General features: G+C 33.5%; 1 protein-coding gene across 10 annotated transcripts in view; it reads right to left on the bottom strand.

Moving 5' to 3' along the window:
- Positions 1–11,794: 11,794 nt before the first annotated feature.
- LOC144295911 (uncharacterized) overlaps positions 11,795–20,383 on the bottom strand; it is a 59,437-nt gene continuing 50,848 nt past the window's right edge. For 9 of the 10 annotated variants that reach the window (XR_013363075.1, XR_013363069.1, XR_013363081.1 and 6 more), the window contains 3 exons: positions 14,881–15,013; positions 14,017–14,119; positions 11,795–13,127 (listed from right to left, as the gene is read on the bottom strand). Coding sequence is in view for 5 of the 10 variants with exons in the window: in XM_077868575.1 (XP_077724701.1) it covers positions 14,943–15,013 (71 nt within the window). In the remaining 5 variants the exon portion in view is untranslated. The remainder of the gene's footprint in view (positions 13,128–14,016; positions 14,120–14,880; positions 15,014–20,383) is intronic. The other variant, XM_077868599.1, reaches the window with a different exon arrangement.

Consider the following 20,383-nt stretch of genomic DNA (forward strand, 5'->3'; position numbering starts at 1 on the left):
CCCGATGTTTATAGCAGCAATGGCCACAATAGCCAAACTGTGGAAGGAGCCTCGGTGTCCATTGAAAGATGAATGGATAAGGAAGATGTGGTTTATGTATACAATGGAATGTTAGTCAGCCATTAGAAACGACAAATACCCACCATTTGCTTCGACGTGGATGGAACTGGAGGGTATTATGCTGAGTGAAATAAGTCAATCGGAGAAGGACAAACATTATATGGTCTCATTCATTTGGGGAATATAAATAATAGTGAAAGGGAATAGAAGGGAAGGGAGAAGAAATGGGTAGGAAATAAAGAAAGGGAGACAGAACATGAAGAATCCTAAATCTGGGAAAGGAACTAGGGGTAGTGGAAGGGGAGGAGAGAGGGGGGGTGACTGGGTGGTGGGCACTGAGGGGGGCACGACTGGATGAGCAGGGTGTTATTCTGTATGATGGCAAATTGAACACAATAACATATAAATTATTAAAAATATTATGAATCTAGGATTTATGAATCACCTCTGATTTTAGACTCTACACTACCCTATGCAATCATGGCCAGATACTGCAGGTGATTCAGGCAATTCATCTGGTTGTAATTATAATAAAACTTTCTTTTTTAAAAAAGAATTTATTTATTTATTTATGAGAGACACACACACACACACACAGAGGTAGAGACACAGGCAGAGGGAGAAGCAGGCTCCATGTCGGGAGCCCGATGTGGGACTTAATTCCAGGACTCCAGGATCTCACCCTGGGCCAATGGCAGACGCTAAACTGCTGAGCCATCCAGGAATCCCCTATAATAAATCTTTCTACTGTATATAAGCAGTTTGGACAAATCCCTTGGTGTTATGACAACATCATCAGAATCCTCAGAGACCAGCTTACTAAAATATCTGTCTTGATCCAGGGGAAATAGTCACAGTAGCTAAATTAATGAAAATTGCTGGCTTGGTTTTAGATTAGGGCTTCTTATAAAAGCAAGAGTTACAAATAACCTTTCTTTAATATCTGCCTAAGTAACCATTAAATTTTAAAGATCTGTTCTAAAACTTAGGAAGACAGCCTTCCAACTTCAAGAAGATCCAACCAGGTACAGTTGAATTAGTGTACAAATAAGGCTGATACCTAGAATGATGCCTTTCACTCAAAGAAGAATAACCATCTTAATTGCTGGAGACCTTAAGCTGAGAATTCTTAGAAATTCATTAGAAGCAGATGGTCTTTGGAAGAAAATAGCTTCTACCTAAGACCTTGTAACCAAATAGATGAGTGTTTGAAATGTAGATAGCTTTCACTCAAGGCCCACAGAACAATATTATAAATTGTCATGTTTTAACCTCATTCCTTTATTGTTCATATGCTTATCTATCTGGTTTAAAGTTACATTTAACTATGTAACTTATAAAACTATTATTTGTATTGTTTTATTTATTTTGCATTTTAGTTAGTCTTTAGTATAAGTCTAGTACTTGGTTGGGATTTATGTATTAGGTGATTAGTGCAATCACATTGGCTGTTGGGTTTGTACACATTTTCCTTTGTGAAGCACCCAATTTTTCTTGGTTCCAATCAGTAACTGAGGCATAACTAATATATGGCAAGGCAAACACAGCAACTTGCTCAACACCCAGAAATCTAAAAATTCCTATCCTATTATACCTGGAAAATGAGTTTCCTGTGTCTACCAAAACAATACTGGAGGATTTTTAGTGGAAGTCAGATTTTGTAACTAAACTTTCTGAGGACTAGAATTTACATGAGTGAGAACTTGAGAACAGATAGTATTTATTCAGAGGTATCTAAATTTCTCAGATCTTATAAGTAAGATCCACTGCTTTGTTATTGTTTTAGATCTATAAATGGTATCAATAACAGAATTTATTGTCTGGTACTAAACTATTTTTGATGAGTAACACTGAAAACATTACTGCCTTATGTGACAATCTTATAGGAATTTTTTAAAAGAGATTTTATTTTTTATTTAGGGTGAGTGGGTGGGGGAAGGGGGAGAGGGGGAGAGAGAATCTCAAGCAGACTCTACACTGAGCATGGAGCTTGACATGGGGTTCCGACTTATGACCATGAGATCATGACCTGAGTCAAAATTAAATCAAACACTTAACTGAATGAGTAACCCTGATGCCCCAGGAATATTCTGATTTCAAACAGATCACTGGGTAGCTCTGAAAGACTTTTTATTGGACTAGTGAAACAAAAGTCTCTTGAGCTGTGTCCTGTACTCTGGAAGGGAACCAATTATCTTAAAGTCTGCCTTCAGTTTAGTCTCTGACATCACCCAGATTCTAATTTGGATAATTAATTTCTCTTCTAAAGAGAAGAGATCCTTATATAATTCATTTAAGAAAAAGAAAAACTAGGTCTTGGTGTTAGATCCAAAGCCCTACCATTCAAGAATTGTGCATTGTTTTCTTTTTTATCTTCAAGCTTCTCACACTGTCGGGCCCACCTTCAGTGAAACTTCAAAATGTCTTCCCTTTTTTGATATACTTCTGAGACACCGCTAAATGGACTCACTCTTGCTATCAAAAGACAGCATGGTAGTTTTGATGATATTTTTCAGGAGCCAGAATTTGACATATATAACATAAACAATGATTGTTAAATGTATGCTTCCTTAAAGAGTCACAAGGAATATTTATCTATTGAACACATAATGCAACAGATACTGTGCTAAAATAAAACTTTCACCAAGAGATCTCATTTAATTTTGGTAATGTTTGATCTATCTCATCTCTCACCACAGAAACAAAAGGGAAGACATGGCAAATGGAACTTTGAATCCAGGCAGTGTATTCCAGTATCCATTTCCATAATGAATATGCATTTGTATCTATTAATATATTCTACTTTCTTTTTTTTAATTTATTTTTTATTGGTGTTCAATTTACTAACATACAGAATAACCCCCAGTGCCCGTCACCCATTCACTCCCACCCCCTCGCCCTTCTCCCCTTCCACCACCCCTAGTTCGTTTCCCAGAGTTAGCAGTCTTTACGTTCTGTCTCCCTTTCTGATATTTCCCACACATTTCTATTTTCTTGATTACTGAGAGCTTTACCCTCTTGCTTATACCTATTTCCCTGCTACCTAGAACATTTTCTGTCTCACACTATATGCTCCACAAATATTTTTAGGGTAAATGGATTTAAGACATATTCCATGTTGGTAGACTTAGTGGTAGCTGAGAACACAGGTTTTGAATCCAGTAGTCAAAATTAGACTAATATGTATGCTATTTAGTAATTATCTTGTTTTTCTCATATTTGTAGTGAAGGAAATATTTAGGTTCATGTTAAAGGTTATATAGTAGAATTATACAAATCAACAACCATAGGTGCTAGAGTAGACTTGATTCTACAAAGTGTGTCTATTATGATAAATATTGTTATATCATCTTCACGCCAGCACTTTTCTTCCTATGTGATTAAGTGGCATATTCCCTTACTTTCTTCAGTTTGCTCATGGTTATTTAGTAACAAAACAAAATCTGTACTATAGTTTTTTTTAAATTTTTTACTTAAATTCAATTTAATTCACATATACTGTATTATTATTTTCAGAGGTAGAATTTAGTGATTCATCAGCTGCATACAACACCCAGTGCTCATAGTTTTCATTTTGTTTCTTTTTTTTAATGTTGGAGGTTGTCATCAGTTTCTGGAGATTACACATGAAAGTTGATCATAATCGCTTAGTGCCTAACATCCTGCCCAGAAGTAAAAATTTAAAAAGAAAAGTAGATGGAGTATATGAGGGAGTAAGTTAGTATTTCTATTCTAAAGAGGATTCCTTGCAGATGTTGGAGGTAAGCTGCTTTGCTAGGTCAAAGTATATTCCAGATCACTTTCTTGATCTATAAATACTGGAGTTTTTTCTCAATTAAGTGAGTTTAAGACAGATGGATAGATGATATATATGATGATAGATATGTAGATAGATGATAGATAGATATTGTAAAGAACTCATTAAAATATGTTCAAAATAGTTGAAGGAAAAGATGCTCATAATAAAGGAATAGATGGGATTATAAGCAGATAAATAGAAATTTTAAAGTGAACCAAATGAATATCCTAGAGCTAAAAAAGATATACAAAGTAAAAAAAAATATGAAGTAAGATTGGGAAAAGAAGAAATAGTCTGTGAACCAGAGTCCAGCTCAATAGGAATGAGTGAATTGGAAAATCTCACCAGAAAAAAATGAAAAAAATTGAAAAAATAAATGAACACAGGAGCACTTGGGTGGCTCAGTTAGTTAAGCTTCCAACTCTTGATTTTGGCTCAAGTCATGATCTCAGGGTTGTGAGACCAAGCCCTGCATCAGGCTCTGTGCTGAGTGTGAAACCTGCTTAAGATTCTTTCTCTGCCCCACCTAAATAAATAACTAAATAAACAAACAAATGAATAGAAAATGAGCACAGCATCACTAATCTATGTAAAAATATAAAGTATTCCAACTTAGGTATAGTTGTAGTCTATAATGAAATGAAGGAAGTGGTAAGGAGGAAAAATGCTGGAAGAAAACGAAAGGCACAATTTTTTCAAATTTCATGAGGAAAATCAGTTTATACATCAAGAAATTTGAATACCAAATAGGATAAATACAAATAAAACTATACTTAAATAAAAAATAGAGAAAAGGGATCCCTGGGTGGCGCAGTGGTTTGGCGCCTGCCTTTGGCCCAGGGCCCGATCCGGGAGACCCTGGATCGATTCCCATGTCGGGCTCCCGGTGCATGGAGCCTGCTTCTCCCTCTGCCTGTGTCTCTGCCTCTCTCTCTCTCTCTGTGTGTGACTATCATAAATAAATAAAAATTTAAAAAAATAGAGAAAAACCTTCAAAGTAGACTGAGGAAAATGGATAAAATAAACATAAATAATGATTCAAGGGATGGTTATATTCTCAAAAACAGTGGAGTCCAGAGAACAATAAAATTCCATACTTAAATTGCTAAAAGGAGAGAAAATGTCAGCCTATAACTGTATATTCAGTAAAAATGAAAGCAAATATATTTTCAAAACAAAGAAAGGTGAGAAAATTTGCTATTAATACACCCTCCCCCCCCCCCCCCCCGCCCACTGCTAGAATACTAAAGGAAGTTTTCCAGGCTGAAGGAAAAGACAAGATGGAAACAGAAAGGAAGAAAAAGTTTTTCAAGTGTCCCAGAAAATTCTTTTCAAAATGCTCAACATCACTTGTGATCAGGGAAATACTGATCAAAAATCACAGTGAGAGGGACACCTAGGTGGCTCAGTGGTTGAGCATCTGCCTTTGGCTAGGGCATGATTCTGAGGTTCTGGGATTGAGTCCCATATCAGGCTCCCTGCATGGAGCCTGCTTCTCCTTCAGACTCTCTCTGAGAGAGTGTCTCTTGTGAATAAATAAATAAAATCTTGTGATTTTATTTGTGTCTCTTGTGAATAAATAAATAAAATCTTTTAAAAAATCACAATGAGGTACCACCTCACAGCAGTCATAATGGCTAAAATTAACAACTCAGGAAACAGCAGATGTTGGTAAGGATGCAAAGAAAGGGGACCCCTCTTACAGTGCTGGTGGGAATGCCAACTGGTGCAGCCACTCTGGAAAACAGGGTGGAGGTTCCTGAAGAAGTTAAACATAGAGCTACTCTATGACAATTGGATTTCTAGCAATTGCATTTCTAGGTATTTAGCCAGAGGACACAAACAGCAATTGCATTTCTAGGTATTTAGCCAGAGGACACAAACATAGTGATGTGAATAGGCATCTGCACCCCAGTGTTTACAGAAGCAATGTCCAAAATAGCCAATGGTGGACATTAATGATGTATAATTAACATATATTGTTATATTAGTCTCAGAGGTACAGTGTAATGATTTAACAATTCTATGCATTTCTCAGTGCTCCTCAAGGTAAGTATACTCTTAATCTCCTTTATTTCACCCATAACCCCACCCATCTTCTCTCTGGCAACCACCAGTTTGTTGTCTCTATTTAAGTCTGTTTTTGTTATTTTTTTATTCATTTGTTTTGTTTTCCATATGAAGGAAATTATTTCTGATTTACTTCACTTAGTATTATACCCTCAGCTCCATCCATGTTGTTGCAAATGGCAAGATTTCCTTGCCTATGCTTATGAAACATTATTTATAATAGCAAAGATATGAAAACATCACAAATGCCCATTAATAAATGAATACATAAAGAAACGTACACAGACACACACACACACACACACACACATATATATGCACTGTATGTTAACTAAATTCAAATTAAAAAGAGACAAGTAAAATCTCAAGTAAACAACCTAACTTTATACCTAAAGGACTAGAGAAAGAAGAACAAACGAAACTCAAAGCCAGTAGAAGGAAGGAAATAATAAAAATAAGAGCAGAAATAAATGAAATAGAGACTTAAAAACAGCCATAGAACAGATTAATGAAATCAGGAATTGGTTTTTTTGAAAAGATAAACACAAATGATAAACCTTTAGTCAGAGTCATTAAGAAAAAGGGAGAGAACTTTGAGTTCTCTCTCAAAATAAAAAATGAAGAAATGACACCAAGGGATAAAATGAAAATGTAGAAAGAGTAATAATTGCTGTATTTCTTCAGTAAAAATGTTAATATGAAAAAAGAAAAAATATCTGCACATCTCTTTACAACATACTTATTAATTACAAAAAGAAAAACAGCAACTTTGCCTAGAGAAATATCATATTCCATTTTAACCAAGTGCTTAGATTTAACATCAGCAGAAATAAAACACAATGACATCATGTACTTCTGATATGAAAACACACACCCCGATATTGACACTGTTATTTTTACCAGAAGTGCATAACCACAATCTAATCATGAGAAAATATGAAAAAATCCAAATTGAAGACTATCATACAAGATTACAATCTAGTCTTCCTCAAATGTGTCAAGATTGTAAAATGCAAAGGAAGACTGAGGAACTCTCTCAGATTGGGGCAGTGGGTGGGTACTAAGAAAAGGAAATGCAATGAATAAATGTATGTGGGATCTTGGATTCTGGACTAGAAAAAGTTGATAGTAGTAGGCAACTAGTAAAATTAGAATATGGTGTTCAGACTAATATTATGTAAATTTTAGTTTCTAGATTTCAATAATTGTTATATGTACTAATGTTATAATAATGATTACATAAGATGTTAACATTAGCAAAGCTGGGTAAATAATATATACACTATTCTATTCCTGCAAATTTAACCCTAAAATTACTTCAAAATAATAAATTACATATCTAGTAGTGCAATTGCCAATCACAGGGTAGTTCTATCTTAACTTTTAAAAAATTATTTATGTATTTACTTATTTAAGAGAGAAGCAGACTCCCTGCTAAGCAGGGAGCAGGACGTGGGGCTCAATTCCAGCACCTTGAGATCATGACCTGAGCCAAAGGCTGATGCTTAACTGACTGAACCACCCAGGTGTCCCTATTTTTAACTTTTTGAGGAACTTGCATACTGTTTTTCATAGTAGTTCTACCAGCTTGCATTCCCACCAACAGTGCAAGAGAGTTTCCCTTTCTCCACATCCTTGACAATACTTGTTTCCTGTTTGTCAATTTTAGCTGTTCTAACTGGTGTGAGGTAATATTTAATTGTAGTTTTGATTTGTATTGCCCTGATGATGAGTGATGTTGAGTATCATTTCATGTGTCTGTTGGCCATCTGTATGTCTTCTCTGGAAAAATGTCTATTTATATTTTCTGCTCATTTTGTAACTGGATTATTTGTTTTTAGGTTTTGAGTTTTATAAGCTTGTTACATATTTTCTATACTAACTCATTATCACATATGTCATTTGCAAAGTACCCAAAGGATACAAAAATACTAATTTAAGGGGATACATATACCCCAATGTTTATAGCAGGATTATCAATAATAGCCAAGTTATAGAAAGAGTCTAAATGTCCATTGACTGATATATGAGTAAAGAAGATGTACACACACACACACACACACACACACACACACACGAATATTACTCAGCCATCAAAAAGAAGGAAATCTTGACATTTCCAACCCCATGAATAGACCTAGAGGGTATTATACTAAGCAAAATAAGTCAAGTCAGTCAGAGAAAGACAAATACCATATGACTTCACTCATATGTGGAATTTAAGAACTAAAACAAATAGAGGGAGGGGAAAAAAGAGGAAAATCAAGAAACTCAACTATACTCTCAATTATAGAGTAGAACTCTCTCAACTATAGATAGAAACTGAAGGTTAACAGAGTGGAGGTGAGTGGGGGAATAGTCTAAACATATGATGGGGAATTAAGAAATGCGCTTGCTGTGATAAACATTGGGTATTGAATGTAAGTGTTGAATCTCTAAATTCTAACCTGAATCTAACATTTCATTGTATATTGCTAACTGTAATATAAATAAAAACTTGGAAGATAAATTAAACTTTGGAAAAAAGAAACAAATTTTACCACATAAGATTTATGACTGGCAGCTAATCTCATAAAAAAATTTTTATCTAAGTAACCACATTGAAAATTGAAGTCACAATAAGATACCACTTTATGTCCACTGAAATAGATAAAATTTAAAAGAATGACAATGTCCAGTGTTAGTGATGATGGATAGTAACTGAAAATATCTTATAGCACTGGCTGAGAGTGTAATAATTTCCAATATTTAGAGTATATTTTGGCAGTTTCTTATAAAGTTAAGCAAAATCTATCTTATGATCATGCATATTCCATTTTTTGGGTAATTACATAAGACATCTGCTAACATATTCAAAACAGCTAAAAACCGGGAAGAACCCAAATGTCCATCAATAGGAGAATGGGCAAATAAATTATAATATGCCCAGTCAGTGGACTGTTACTCTGCAATTAAAAGGAAAAGGTTTGAAAATAATTTAAAAAGGTTTAACAATCTACCAACATACAGAATAACATGAGTGAATTCCAATATCATTATGATGAGTGGAAGGAAATAGGTATATTGCTGTGTAATTCCATTTACATTAATCTCAAAAAACAGACAAAACTCATCTATTATGATAGACATCAGAACATTGTTTCCTATGAGAATTAGGTGTGGCTGGAATGAGGCAGTAGGGGAGGTTCTCAAGTGATAAAAACATTCTATTTCCTGAATAAGGTAGTAGTTAACATGAGTATACACTTAAGAAAACTCATTGAATTATACAGTTTAGATCTATGCATTTAAGTATGGAAATGTTAGCTCTGTAGGTATATATTTGAAAAAAGCTTCTCGATACTGATATGAATTGATCTGTTAGAAATAGTAAAATATTAATACATTACACAAATATAGAAAATAAAGTCACAGAATATTAGAAAAGTGTGTGTGTGTGTGTGTGTAGAAACAAAAATCTGTAACACTAGTTTTCTCTAGAAAGGGGTAGTTATAAAGGAGAGAATTGAGGTGAATTACCTTTCACTGAATATCCCCTTGTAAATTTTGAGTTTTGTAACATATTATCATTTTTAAAAATGATTCTAGGGAAAAATAAGTTTTATCATTTCTTTGAGGTGTTTGAAAATATCCTATAATTAACATTAAGTAAATCTTGCAACTGTGGATAATGGTGGAACCTGGTCTCCTGGTGTCTGTGTTTACTGTTCTTTACTTTTTATGGTCTGTATGTTTACACTGTGTTCATAATAAGAAGTTTTATAAAATTTACAACAGAACGAATCTTTCATTACCAAAAACAAATGATAAGTGGATTATACATGTTTAAGAATTTATTTTAAAAAACACAAGGACTACAGAAAAATATATAAATAAATTATAATATTAAAAATAAAAAACATTATTAAGTTACAACAAAAAGCAGATTGAGGGAGAGGAAAAAGAGGAGATAATTCTGTTAAATATCCATGAATCAGACTTAACTTCATTAAAAAAAAAAAGCAGAGCAGAAATAACCAAAACCAGAATGAAAATGAATATCAACTGAAATAAGAAATCAATAGAACTGTAAAACTTCATGATACTGTGTTGAAAAATCTGCCTGGATTGTGATTTTCTAGAAGAAAAGTTAAATTGAAGATGCAAAACAAAAAGCAAGGAATCACCATAGAAAATAGTGAGAACATTTTCTAGGTAGCCTCAGTTCTACTCCAAACAACCAAAAACAAAGGAGAGTTCAGGTGATTTAATTGATGTGTTCACTTAACCATTCATAATAATACTAAAGTTTGTCGACCCATTCTATAGCATAGAGTAAAAAGAAAATCCTCCAAATTAATTTAACACAACCAGAGCACCTGAGATCAAAATATGACAAAGAACAGAAAACTACAGATCAACTTCACTTAATAGTATACTTGCTAAAAATCCAAATCAAGATACTCATAATTTAGTAGTGAATTCATAGCGAATTTTTTTTAACAAATAGGGTTTGTTCACTCAAAGAATAAATAGAATTTCAGTAATATAATTATTTCACAATAATAAAATTTAATTGGAAGAATACTACAACTGGTTATGCAAAAGGATTTATTATATCTACCACCTGAATTTGATTAAAATTTCTTAGAAATATATATAAAGTGGGAGACTTACCTAACATGACACACAAAAATATCTCAAATTTAAAATTCATGTATTGCATTGATGATTGACATGACCTAAATCAAAATAACTTACCTATTGGTTCTAGGACCTGATACCACCCCTAGTAGAGTTCTAAACACAAGATAGAACTGCAAACAAATAAATACATTCAGTTTTCTCATCTAAGCTAAAACCTCTTCTATCATTGAAAACATCTTACTCATATAGGCAAATAACTCATTTATCAGACAAAAATTTGATTATCTAGACTCATATCAAGGACTTCATGTTAGTCTTTTGCCAACCTTAAACTACTGCATGACAAATTTTTCCATTCTTAATCAATTCTATGTTTTTTTTTGAAAACCCCACCTTAAATCACATCAGCCCAGACCCCAGGCTACTTTTGGAACACACTAAACATTGTCAAAGTGGTGTTTTCCCTTGCTGCAGTAAGTTTAACACACTTAGCTTTCTTGATTATAGTTTTTTCTTGGAGTCTTTGGGAATAGATCAGCAACAATGTACTGGTCAAACCCAAGAAACATTCCATCAAAAACTGATTAAATTAAGGATGGTTAATAGTTCCATGTTTAAGTGCTCTAAAAGTACCAGTTAGTGAACTTTATCAACCTAATTAAATCAAGATCATTTGGAAGAAGAGAATCAAAATCATCAGTATTTGCAAATGTTTTGGCATGTACTTTGACAATATCTGAAAAGTCATGAGAAAGAGTAAGGTAAGCACATATCTCCTAAAACAAAACTTTCAGATATAGAAAAAATTATCGAATAAGAAAATAAACTGAAATAAAATTCCCCATCACAGTGAAAATATTAACAGTACTAAAATTGTTCAATAAAAAGAAAGACATACCTTGTTCTTGAATAGGAAGACTTACATTATTAAAAATAAATTCTCCCCTAAATTAATTTATTAAAGTTGGTGAAATTGCAGTCTAAACTGTAATTTCTTCCAACGAGAAGACACATGAGACAGGAGGCAGAAGAAGAGACACACAGACCCACAGAACAAAAATGGTGCCAGTCACAGATGAGAATACAGCACATGTGCAAGATGGTATTACAGATAAATGGGCAATTATTGGCAAATAATCGCAAGTAATGGCAAATAACTTGGCAACTTTAAGATTTCAAATCAAAAAAATTTCTCATGATTTAAGAATTTGAATAAAATAAAGACAAAAGAATAAGAAGTTAACATAGGTGAACGGTTTTATGAAATCAGTATAAATATTTTTTTCCAAAATGACATGAAACTCAGAAGCCATAAAAGCAAACATGGTTATACTTGGACAAGTAACAATCATACACATTCTTATAACAAAAATGAAGTTTTAAAAGTGCATAAAAATATCTGTAAAGCTTGACAATCCAAAGCTTATTTCCCCAATAATAAATGGGCTTTTCAAAATCAGAAGACTACACCCCCACGCTCAAAATTGGACATAAAGAGGAAATTAAAGAATACAGATGGCTAATAAACATATGAAAAATGATCAAACTCAAAAACAAAAAAAATACAATTTAAGACAATAGTTTGGGCTATCACATTTGCAAAAAATTTAAATATTTATAAAATCCATTATCAGTGAAGTCGTGGGAAAGCTGGCAATCTTATTCATTGCCATTTGAGGATAAAGTTATTACCACATTTTAAGGAAATCTTGTAATAATTTGAAATGTGCATATCCTTAATCCCAGTATTTCAATTGTTAAGTAATTTATTATGATATAATAGACAAATGCAAAATTATTGATAGGGAGATTCATCGCACAGAAATTTTGTGCTAACAAATATCTATGGATGAGAAATACTTATAACAATTAACTATATTTCATCTACAAAACAGTCATGCAGTCATTCAACAAATGACACAGATGTATATTACTGAAATAGAAAAGGGTATTGAAAACTGTTAAATAAAAGGCAATTTGAAGAATGTGTACAGTATGGCCCCATTTCCAGAACACCCCAAAATAGTTTTTGCGTATATGTGTCTGTGTGTGCATCTATCCATTTAAAGAATGCACACAACTCTCTTAAGAGAAGAAAACTCGGGGATAGATTGGGAGAGAGGAGGGCATTTAATTTATATATTAGATATTTAAATATGCTTTAAATTTTTGAAAAAAATGTTCAGTTTCTTTTTAATATATCCTATTTAAAATTTTTACCATATGGCAAATAGAAAGTATAAATGTGTATTTATGGGAGCACTGAGTAATTCCACCATATTGAGCAATAATATTTTCTTGTGCAATAATATTTCCTCTACTGAGGCTCCTGGGATTGAGTCAAGTGGCAGCAAGGGAAACAGTCACCATGCCCAAATTAAAGTCTCATCGATGATATCCCAACATGAGCATTTCTCAGTTAAGCATTTCTTATCTGCAGGAGGTATCCACTGCAACACAGGAAAGAGAGGAGTCACCAAGCATAAAGGAGACTGTATCATTGTTTTGGTGAAGCTGGTGGTAGAAGTAAGCACCCTCAGAAACAAATCCACCTCACATTCGTGCTCATCACCTGTAATTATACAAAGAGTAAAATTGGCAAAGATGAGTGACACATTTTCTAAGGAGTCCACTGGAGGCTATGAGATTCTTATTTACTCTATTTCTACATGTGCTGTGTACGAATCTACCCAGAGGACATAAAGAAAGCCACGTTTTCAGCTGCTGCATTAACACTGTGGCCAGAAAAATGACCTTAAATCTTCCTAAATCAAACATAAATGCTACTTTCTCTTCTTTGCTAAGCCAAAAAAGTAAAAGACACCTCCAGCTATCTCAGATTATTATCTCTTTCCCCTCTGTATTGGCTCTCTAAGTTTTAAGTCACTCATTCATTTGATCAATTATTTCAGACAAAACTAGTTTTCTTCCCTCCAGTCTAATAGAACTGGTTCTATTGAGAACCACTGAATCTCATGCATACAACATTAACACAATCAATCCAGCCAAGTAGGAGCCTAGTTTATTAGATAGGAAAAGTTAAGGAACTCTTTCATATTCACCATAAATATACCGAAATATAGAAAATCTATGAAAGTATATAAGAAAAGCTCTATTTCTTTTTTTAAAATTATTTATTTATTTGAGAGCAAAAGAGAGAGAATGGGAGGAGGGGCAGAGAAAGAGGAAGAGAGTTTTAAGCAAACTCTATACCGAGGGCAGAGCCTGATGCAGGGCTTAGTCTCAGAACCCTGAGATTACAACCTGAGTGAAAAACCAAGAGTTGACTGCATCACCCAGGTGCCCTGAGAGGCTGTATCTCTTATCTCACGATGCATTCTGGCCCTTGAGGTCAATTGGAATGTATCCAAAAGTCACCAATCTTTAGAAAACTAACATCTGATTTTCTACCCAGATATGGTTGCTCCTAGAAAGCAAGGACTATTCTGACAAAACCTTACCGTCAGAGCATGGCCCTCGGACCACAGTCTCCTTGTCTGAAGAGTCTTATTTCATAGATTTTCTGGTATCATTTACTCCCAGGAGTTCCCAAGAAGTAATCTTCTGATGGGGAAAAATGAGAAATGCCACTTCGAGTGAAAAAGGTCAATTGACTGGAGGCTAGGACGTTATTCTTTGGTACTCTTTCACACTGATTTAATTTGGATGCTGCTTCTTACTCTCACATGGCTCTGAAACTACAGCTAGCTGTAACTTAGCTCTATACATTTCAACATTAGTACATTGTATCAGAGCCTTCCTTTCCTGTGCATTTCCAAAACTGACTGGATTTCCAGAATCCCACTGAAAATTATGTCTCTTTCCCCATCATTTGTCATTTTTTTACCTGGCTAGGTTATTTACAAAATCACTTAAATATCTATATACTTATAGATATCTACATATATATCTATTCTCAATGAAAGTTAATTATTGAGAACCTATTCTATTCCTGGCAATCCATAGATACTTGTACAACAAGAGTAAACTAAAAATGTCAGGCCATAAGAAACTAGAAGCCCATTTGATTAATCAAACAGAAATAAAGGCCTGAGAAGCAACTTAGTAAGTGGTCTTATAGAAGTTGATACAGTTTTAGGAGTGGTTGTTGAGAAAGTCCCCCATTTAGGAAGACCTGTTATGACCCACAGATATAACTCCCAATTACTGTGTCCACTATTATCTGGATCTTGGATGAGTTTTTAGTGATATTTAGCTATAATCAAATGTCACCAAACTTAAGAAGACCAAAATCTGTCAACTCTTATCTATCTTGGGCTTTTTTTCTCAGTAAATATGCACTTCCCCTGAAAATATAGTCATACCTGCAAGGATGTCCAAAAGACTACAGGTAGAAATGGAGAACCATTGATTCAAAATTAAGTGGTCATCTCACTTTCTGGAGATGGCATTCAAGAAAGGCAAAGACATAGACAGTTTCTCTTCCCTTCTCGAAGGCTGGAAGGGGAAAAAAAGAGGAAAAATAACATTTTGAGAAAAAAATATGCAGATATAAATATAAATATACCTATTACATGTGCATGTAATCGAATTTAACAATAAAACATTCACAAATTGTCAGTATCATGCAATACAGATTAGAAAGGGTACATATTGTTAAGTCCTGGTTATGTCACAGGAACAACTTTCAGATGTGCACTGCTCTCCCTTCTCCTGACACCAACAGACTCAAAAAGTAACTGGCTAATAATTATTTTAGAAAGGTAAAATATTCTTATTCTATTAAGAATAAATGTTATAAAACATTTTTTTGCTATTATATGTGACCAATAAAAACATGGTTTCTCTATTACTATCTGCTGAAGTTCAAGTGAAGCTCCCAACAATTCCACTTGCAAAAGAAAATCATTTCTAGCTTATATTTATCAATTTTCATAAGATTATCCTCATTTATAATATCTAAATATTTGGAAATATTGGACTAAACTATTCTTTTATAACAACAGTATAATATTTGTCCCAAAGAAATAATCTAGTGAAAGGGTACATTCCTGTGTAATAATCATGAGTCCTAACCATTCTTCATTTAAAAGAATTCATAAATACAATATTTTTATCTATGATTTTGAAGAAAGCATATACTGTAAATCATCAGTTTTATAGAACTTCAGTATAGCAACAAAGTGTAGAACTGATAAAATGAAAAATACATTTGATTACTCTATTGAGAGTATCCTCAAAACTGTACAGAACAATGGCTTACACATTATTCACTGATCTCAAATGAGCTGATTACTTAGCGAAAAATAAAGAACTGTATATTAAAACAATGTCCTAAAAATGTCTTTCTGAAGTCATCTGCAGAACATCATATAAATAAATCAAATATGTTTAGGTTTTCTTTTTTTATCATGTCAACCTTTAAAATATATTTAATAATACTGGATTTATGCAAAGGCATAAAATGTTAACCTTTACATTAAAGAAAAACTGAGCAAAACCCATAATTGTTAAAACATGAAATTGTCTTCTGAATATAAACATATTGATACAATACCATTGTCTTTTTTTATTTCATTTCCTGTTTGCTGACAAATTTAGAAATATTTATTAGCTTATAATTCTGTTTTCAAACATATTTCCCCCCAAATAATCTTACCTAAGATTTCAACAACAGATATTTTAAAGACATTATTTTTATAAGATCTATATATTTCATAACACATTGGCAGTATATGCTAGTAGCTCTAGATAATTTTTTCTAGTAGAACTTTGGCTCCTTCTGAACAAAAGTTTATAAATCTCAGGGCCAGGATAATGGTATATCATTGTGCATACATAACTCTTTGGTCTTAGAGTAAATTTGGTTCTGAAAATTGCTGTTGGCAAATAGACATATGTGGACCTCATTGTTTTCTGAAAGTCCCAATGAAAGACAAGCAGGCTTTCCCTTCAAAGGAACAACACTGACATAGTTTTTCAGAAAATATTTAAGATCTAGATTAGGATAATGTATCCTGGAAGAGAAAGATATTAGGTGAGTCTAAATGGGAAAAGAAACACAATCTTCTAAAATAACTGTCTCTGCAAGACCTGCTACTCCTGAGGAAATCCTGACAAACTGTAGCAAATATTTTGGCTTCCATCACATCTGATTTTTACACAGCTAAATAGCAGAACTAGATTGATTTCTTTAGACTTGAATTATAGTGTTTCTCAACCTTTTATTATTATTATCACCTGCATGGATATCCTTTTTTAGACATTTCCCCCTACTTTTCACATGCCCAATTTTTAATACCACATATATTCTCTATATGTGCTTATGTATAGTGGGCCATGAACCACTGTAATATTTAAGATTTCTTTTGTTCCCAAGAACTAAGTTTTACCTCAGAAGTATGATATCGACTATGTTGAGAATCATGGTGTACCATAACCCAGAAAAATAACTAAATAGTTAGGGAAGGCATAGAGTCTTCCAGCTTGTCCTGAAATGTGTTTCCCATTCTCTTCTAATGCTCATATTCAACAGGACAGACCATTGAAAGCTCAGATGTATTCTCTCAATCACATGTCTTACTTTGGTCCAATATCATCTTCATGTCTAAAGATGGAAAACTTGGGAGGACTCACCATAATATTAACATATATGTCTGATGTTGAGATTACAAAAGTTCCCCTAAAATAGATAAAATTATTGACTAGTTAAAAGAAACATTGTCTAGAAGCATAGATAAGTTTGAATGGGTGATATTGTAATGTCAAGGGACCTCCTGGAAGCTTCACGGAGATAAGCACTGATGTCAGTGGAAATCTAAATATCAGTGATGTGTTGCTGACTTTTAAGTGCAATTACAACCTTGGATTCCTCCATATCCATTTCCTCTCAAGAAATCACGAGACAGATATTTCTGATAGAATCTACAGAATTAGTAGTGCTGCCCCTCTTTCATTCCTAGCTTTAGTGATTTATGTCTTGTTTCTTGTTCAGTCTAACTAAAGGTTTGTCAATTTCATTAATCTTTGTAGACATCTAACTTTTGGTCTCATGGGTTTTCTTCATAGTTATCTTAGGTTTTATTTTTATTTCATTGATTTTTGTGTAAACCTTTATTATTTACTCCCTTACATTTGATTTTATAGTTGAGAGTTGAGTCTTTTTCTTGTCTCTTTGGTAGAAGTATAGGCTATCTATCTGATATATATACTCTTTTCTCATAGTCATTTAAAACTATAAATCTTGGTGCAGCAGAGTGATTCAAACAGTTAAGTGTTGGGCACTTGATTTTGGTTCAGGTTGTGATCTTAGGGTCATGAGATGAAGCCCTGTGTTGGGCTCTGCACTCATTGCAAACTCTGCTTGCAATTCTGTCTCCCTCTCTCAAAGAAATAAATAAAAATCTTTTTAAAGAAACTATAAATATCCCTCTAAGCATATCTTTATATATATCCCATTCAGCTCTAAATGAGTTTCTGTTGTGATTTTTCTTTGACCCACAAGTTCCTCTAAGTAATCTCCAAATTAATTATTATTAATAATAATTAATATAATTATTAATAATTAATTATTAATTTCCAAATACTTGATCTCCCAGATTTCTTTGTTTTGATCTCTAATATAATTCCCCTACTCTCATAGACCAAAATATATGATTTTAATCTTTTTAAGTTCATTGGGACCAGTTTTATGACTTAGTACATGATCTACGTTGGAGAATTCTCCAGATGTGAAATGTCTCCTTTTAACCATGCATGTTTTTGCTTTACATTATTTGAGGCACAATATAATACACATGTTATAGTGTGCATATATATGTGTACATATACATACATATATGTATATCATATAAATAACAGATTAAGCTACTATTATATAATATCCTTTTTCATTTCTAATAATATTTTACCTTATAGTTTACTTTCTCTATCAGAATAGTCAGTCCAGTTCTCTTCTGGATATTCTAAGCATAATATAGCTTTACCCACCATTTTACTTTCAAAATATTTGTATATTCTGCTCTAAATTGTCTCTTTCAAACTATTTGTATCTTTTGCTCTAAATCATCTCTTTCATAAATAATGTATAGATGTTTAATATTTAATGGAATCTCCCAATTTCTGTCTTTTAAAATTAATATAATGGTCATATGGTTGGATTTATGTCTGTTTTTCTGTTTTCTAGATGTCTTACATCATTTTGGCCCCTCTATTCATTCTTAGCTGTTTTCTTTTGTATTAAATGGGTATTTTGCTACTATATATATTATTTAAATTCTCTAGTGATTATTTTAAGATATAGATATAGATATATACTTAAATAGACTCTATGCCCAGCATCAAGCCCAATGTGTGGCTTGAACTTACGACCCTGAGCTGAAATCAAGAGTCCAATGATTAACTGACTGAGCCACTTACGTGCCCTTTTTTGATAATTTTGTGTTATTACTTATTACTTATCCTATGGTTTACAAAATAGAACTTAAATGATCATAATTTATTTCAGGTTAACACTAACTCAGGTTAACGCTAACAGCCTTTATGTCTTCAACTCAGTTTTAAAGAAGTGCTTCTGACAGTTATATTTCCCATATTCTCAAACAGATGAGTTATTGATGTCATCATCGACTCAGGCATGCTTACAAGTGACTGACAGACTGAGATAGGTGATAGATACTAAACACTAAGGTTGTCACCCTTGGACACTATGATCATATTTTGAAATCAGAGAAACCAGCAAACACAGTCAATGGCTGGTTAACATAGGCAGACTCTCACTGTCACTTGGAGCATTATAATTCCCTAAAATATCAATATTTTTCAGATAAAATGTTTACCTACTGTTGAATTTTCATATATTTGTTTTCACTTACTAGAGAAAAGAAAAGTAAAAATCCATAATCTGTTTGGATTTTGACCATCTTATATCCCTCAAGAGACCAATCATCACTGAAAAGGTTCCAATAGCTCAGACAAACATATAAATGGCTCCTGTGTAGGCACAACCATTTCTCAAATTTTCAGTACTCATGTGCTAATTCCCCAGGTCACTTTCCTATAAGTGCATATAGTTAAGCACTCAAATAGATACAGTTTCACCCCCAAATTAGATATGTATAGACCACAGTACAATTTAATTCCTCTAATGCATGCAGTGACTTAGTCTTCCTTTTTATCATTTACAAATATTTAAATTTTAGTTAACATATAGTTTATTACTATTTTCAGGAACACAACAAATGCCCTCCTTAATACTAATTAACCATTTAGCCCATCCCACTCCATCAACCCTCAGCTTGTTCTGTAAAAATAAAGAGTCTCTTAAGGTAGAGGGAATATGGCAGAGGAGTAGAGGACACTTGTTTCATTTGGTCTCTTGAATTCAGATAGATATCTATCAGATCATTCTGAATACCTGTGAATTCAACCTGAGATCTAAGAAGTAAATTACTGCAAGTCTACAAATAGAAAAGTGACCACTTTTTGCAAGGTAGGAAGTGTGCAGAAGTGAATCTGAGGGGAAATATCAGAAGATAAACTGCACGGGGGGGAACCTATGCAAGCCAGACACTGGAAAGTAATATATCAGCAGAGTGTAAAATCAGAACTTTTAGAAGTCTGCTCTGGTGAGGGTGCCCTGCTGATAGGTGCACAGGTGGTGAAGTAGAGCAGAATCCTAGCTGGGGTAGTATGTTCTTAGGATTCCTGGAGTCAAAGAAAGAATGGCAGTACCTGAATGCAACAGAGTTCTCAGGCATTGGAGCAGAAAAGCCAGCTATGATCAGCTAGCCTAGGAGTGAGCTCTCAGGTCAGTGTTGCCACAGACTGTGAACCACAGCATGATTGGGTGGCTGCTCTATAAGAAGA

This window comes from Canis aureus, chromosome 2 (assembly GCF_053574225.1).
Source record: "Canis aureus isolate CA01 chromosome 2, VMU_Caureus_v.1.0, whole genome shotgun sequence".
Taxonomy (NCBI): Eukaryota; Metazoa; Chordata; class Mammalia; order Carnivora; family Canidae; genus Canis; species Canis aureus.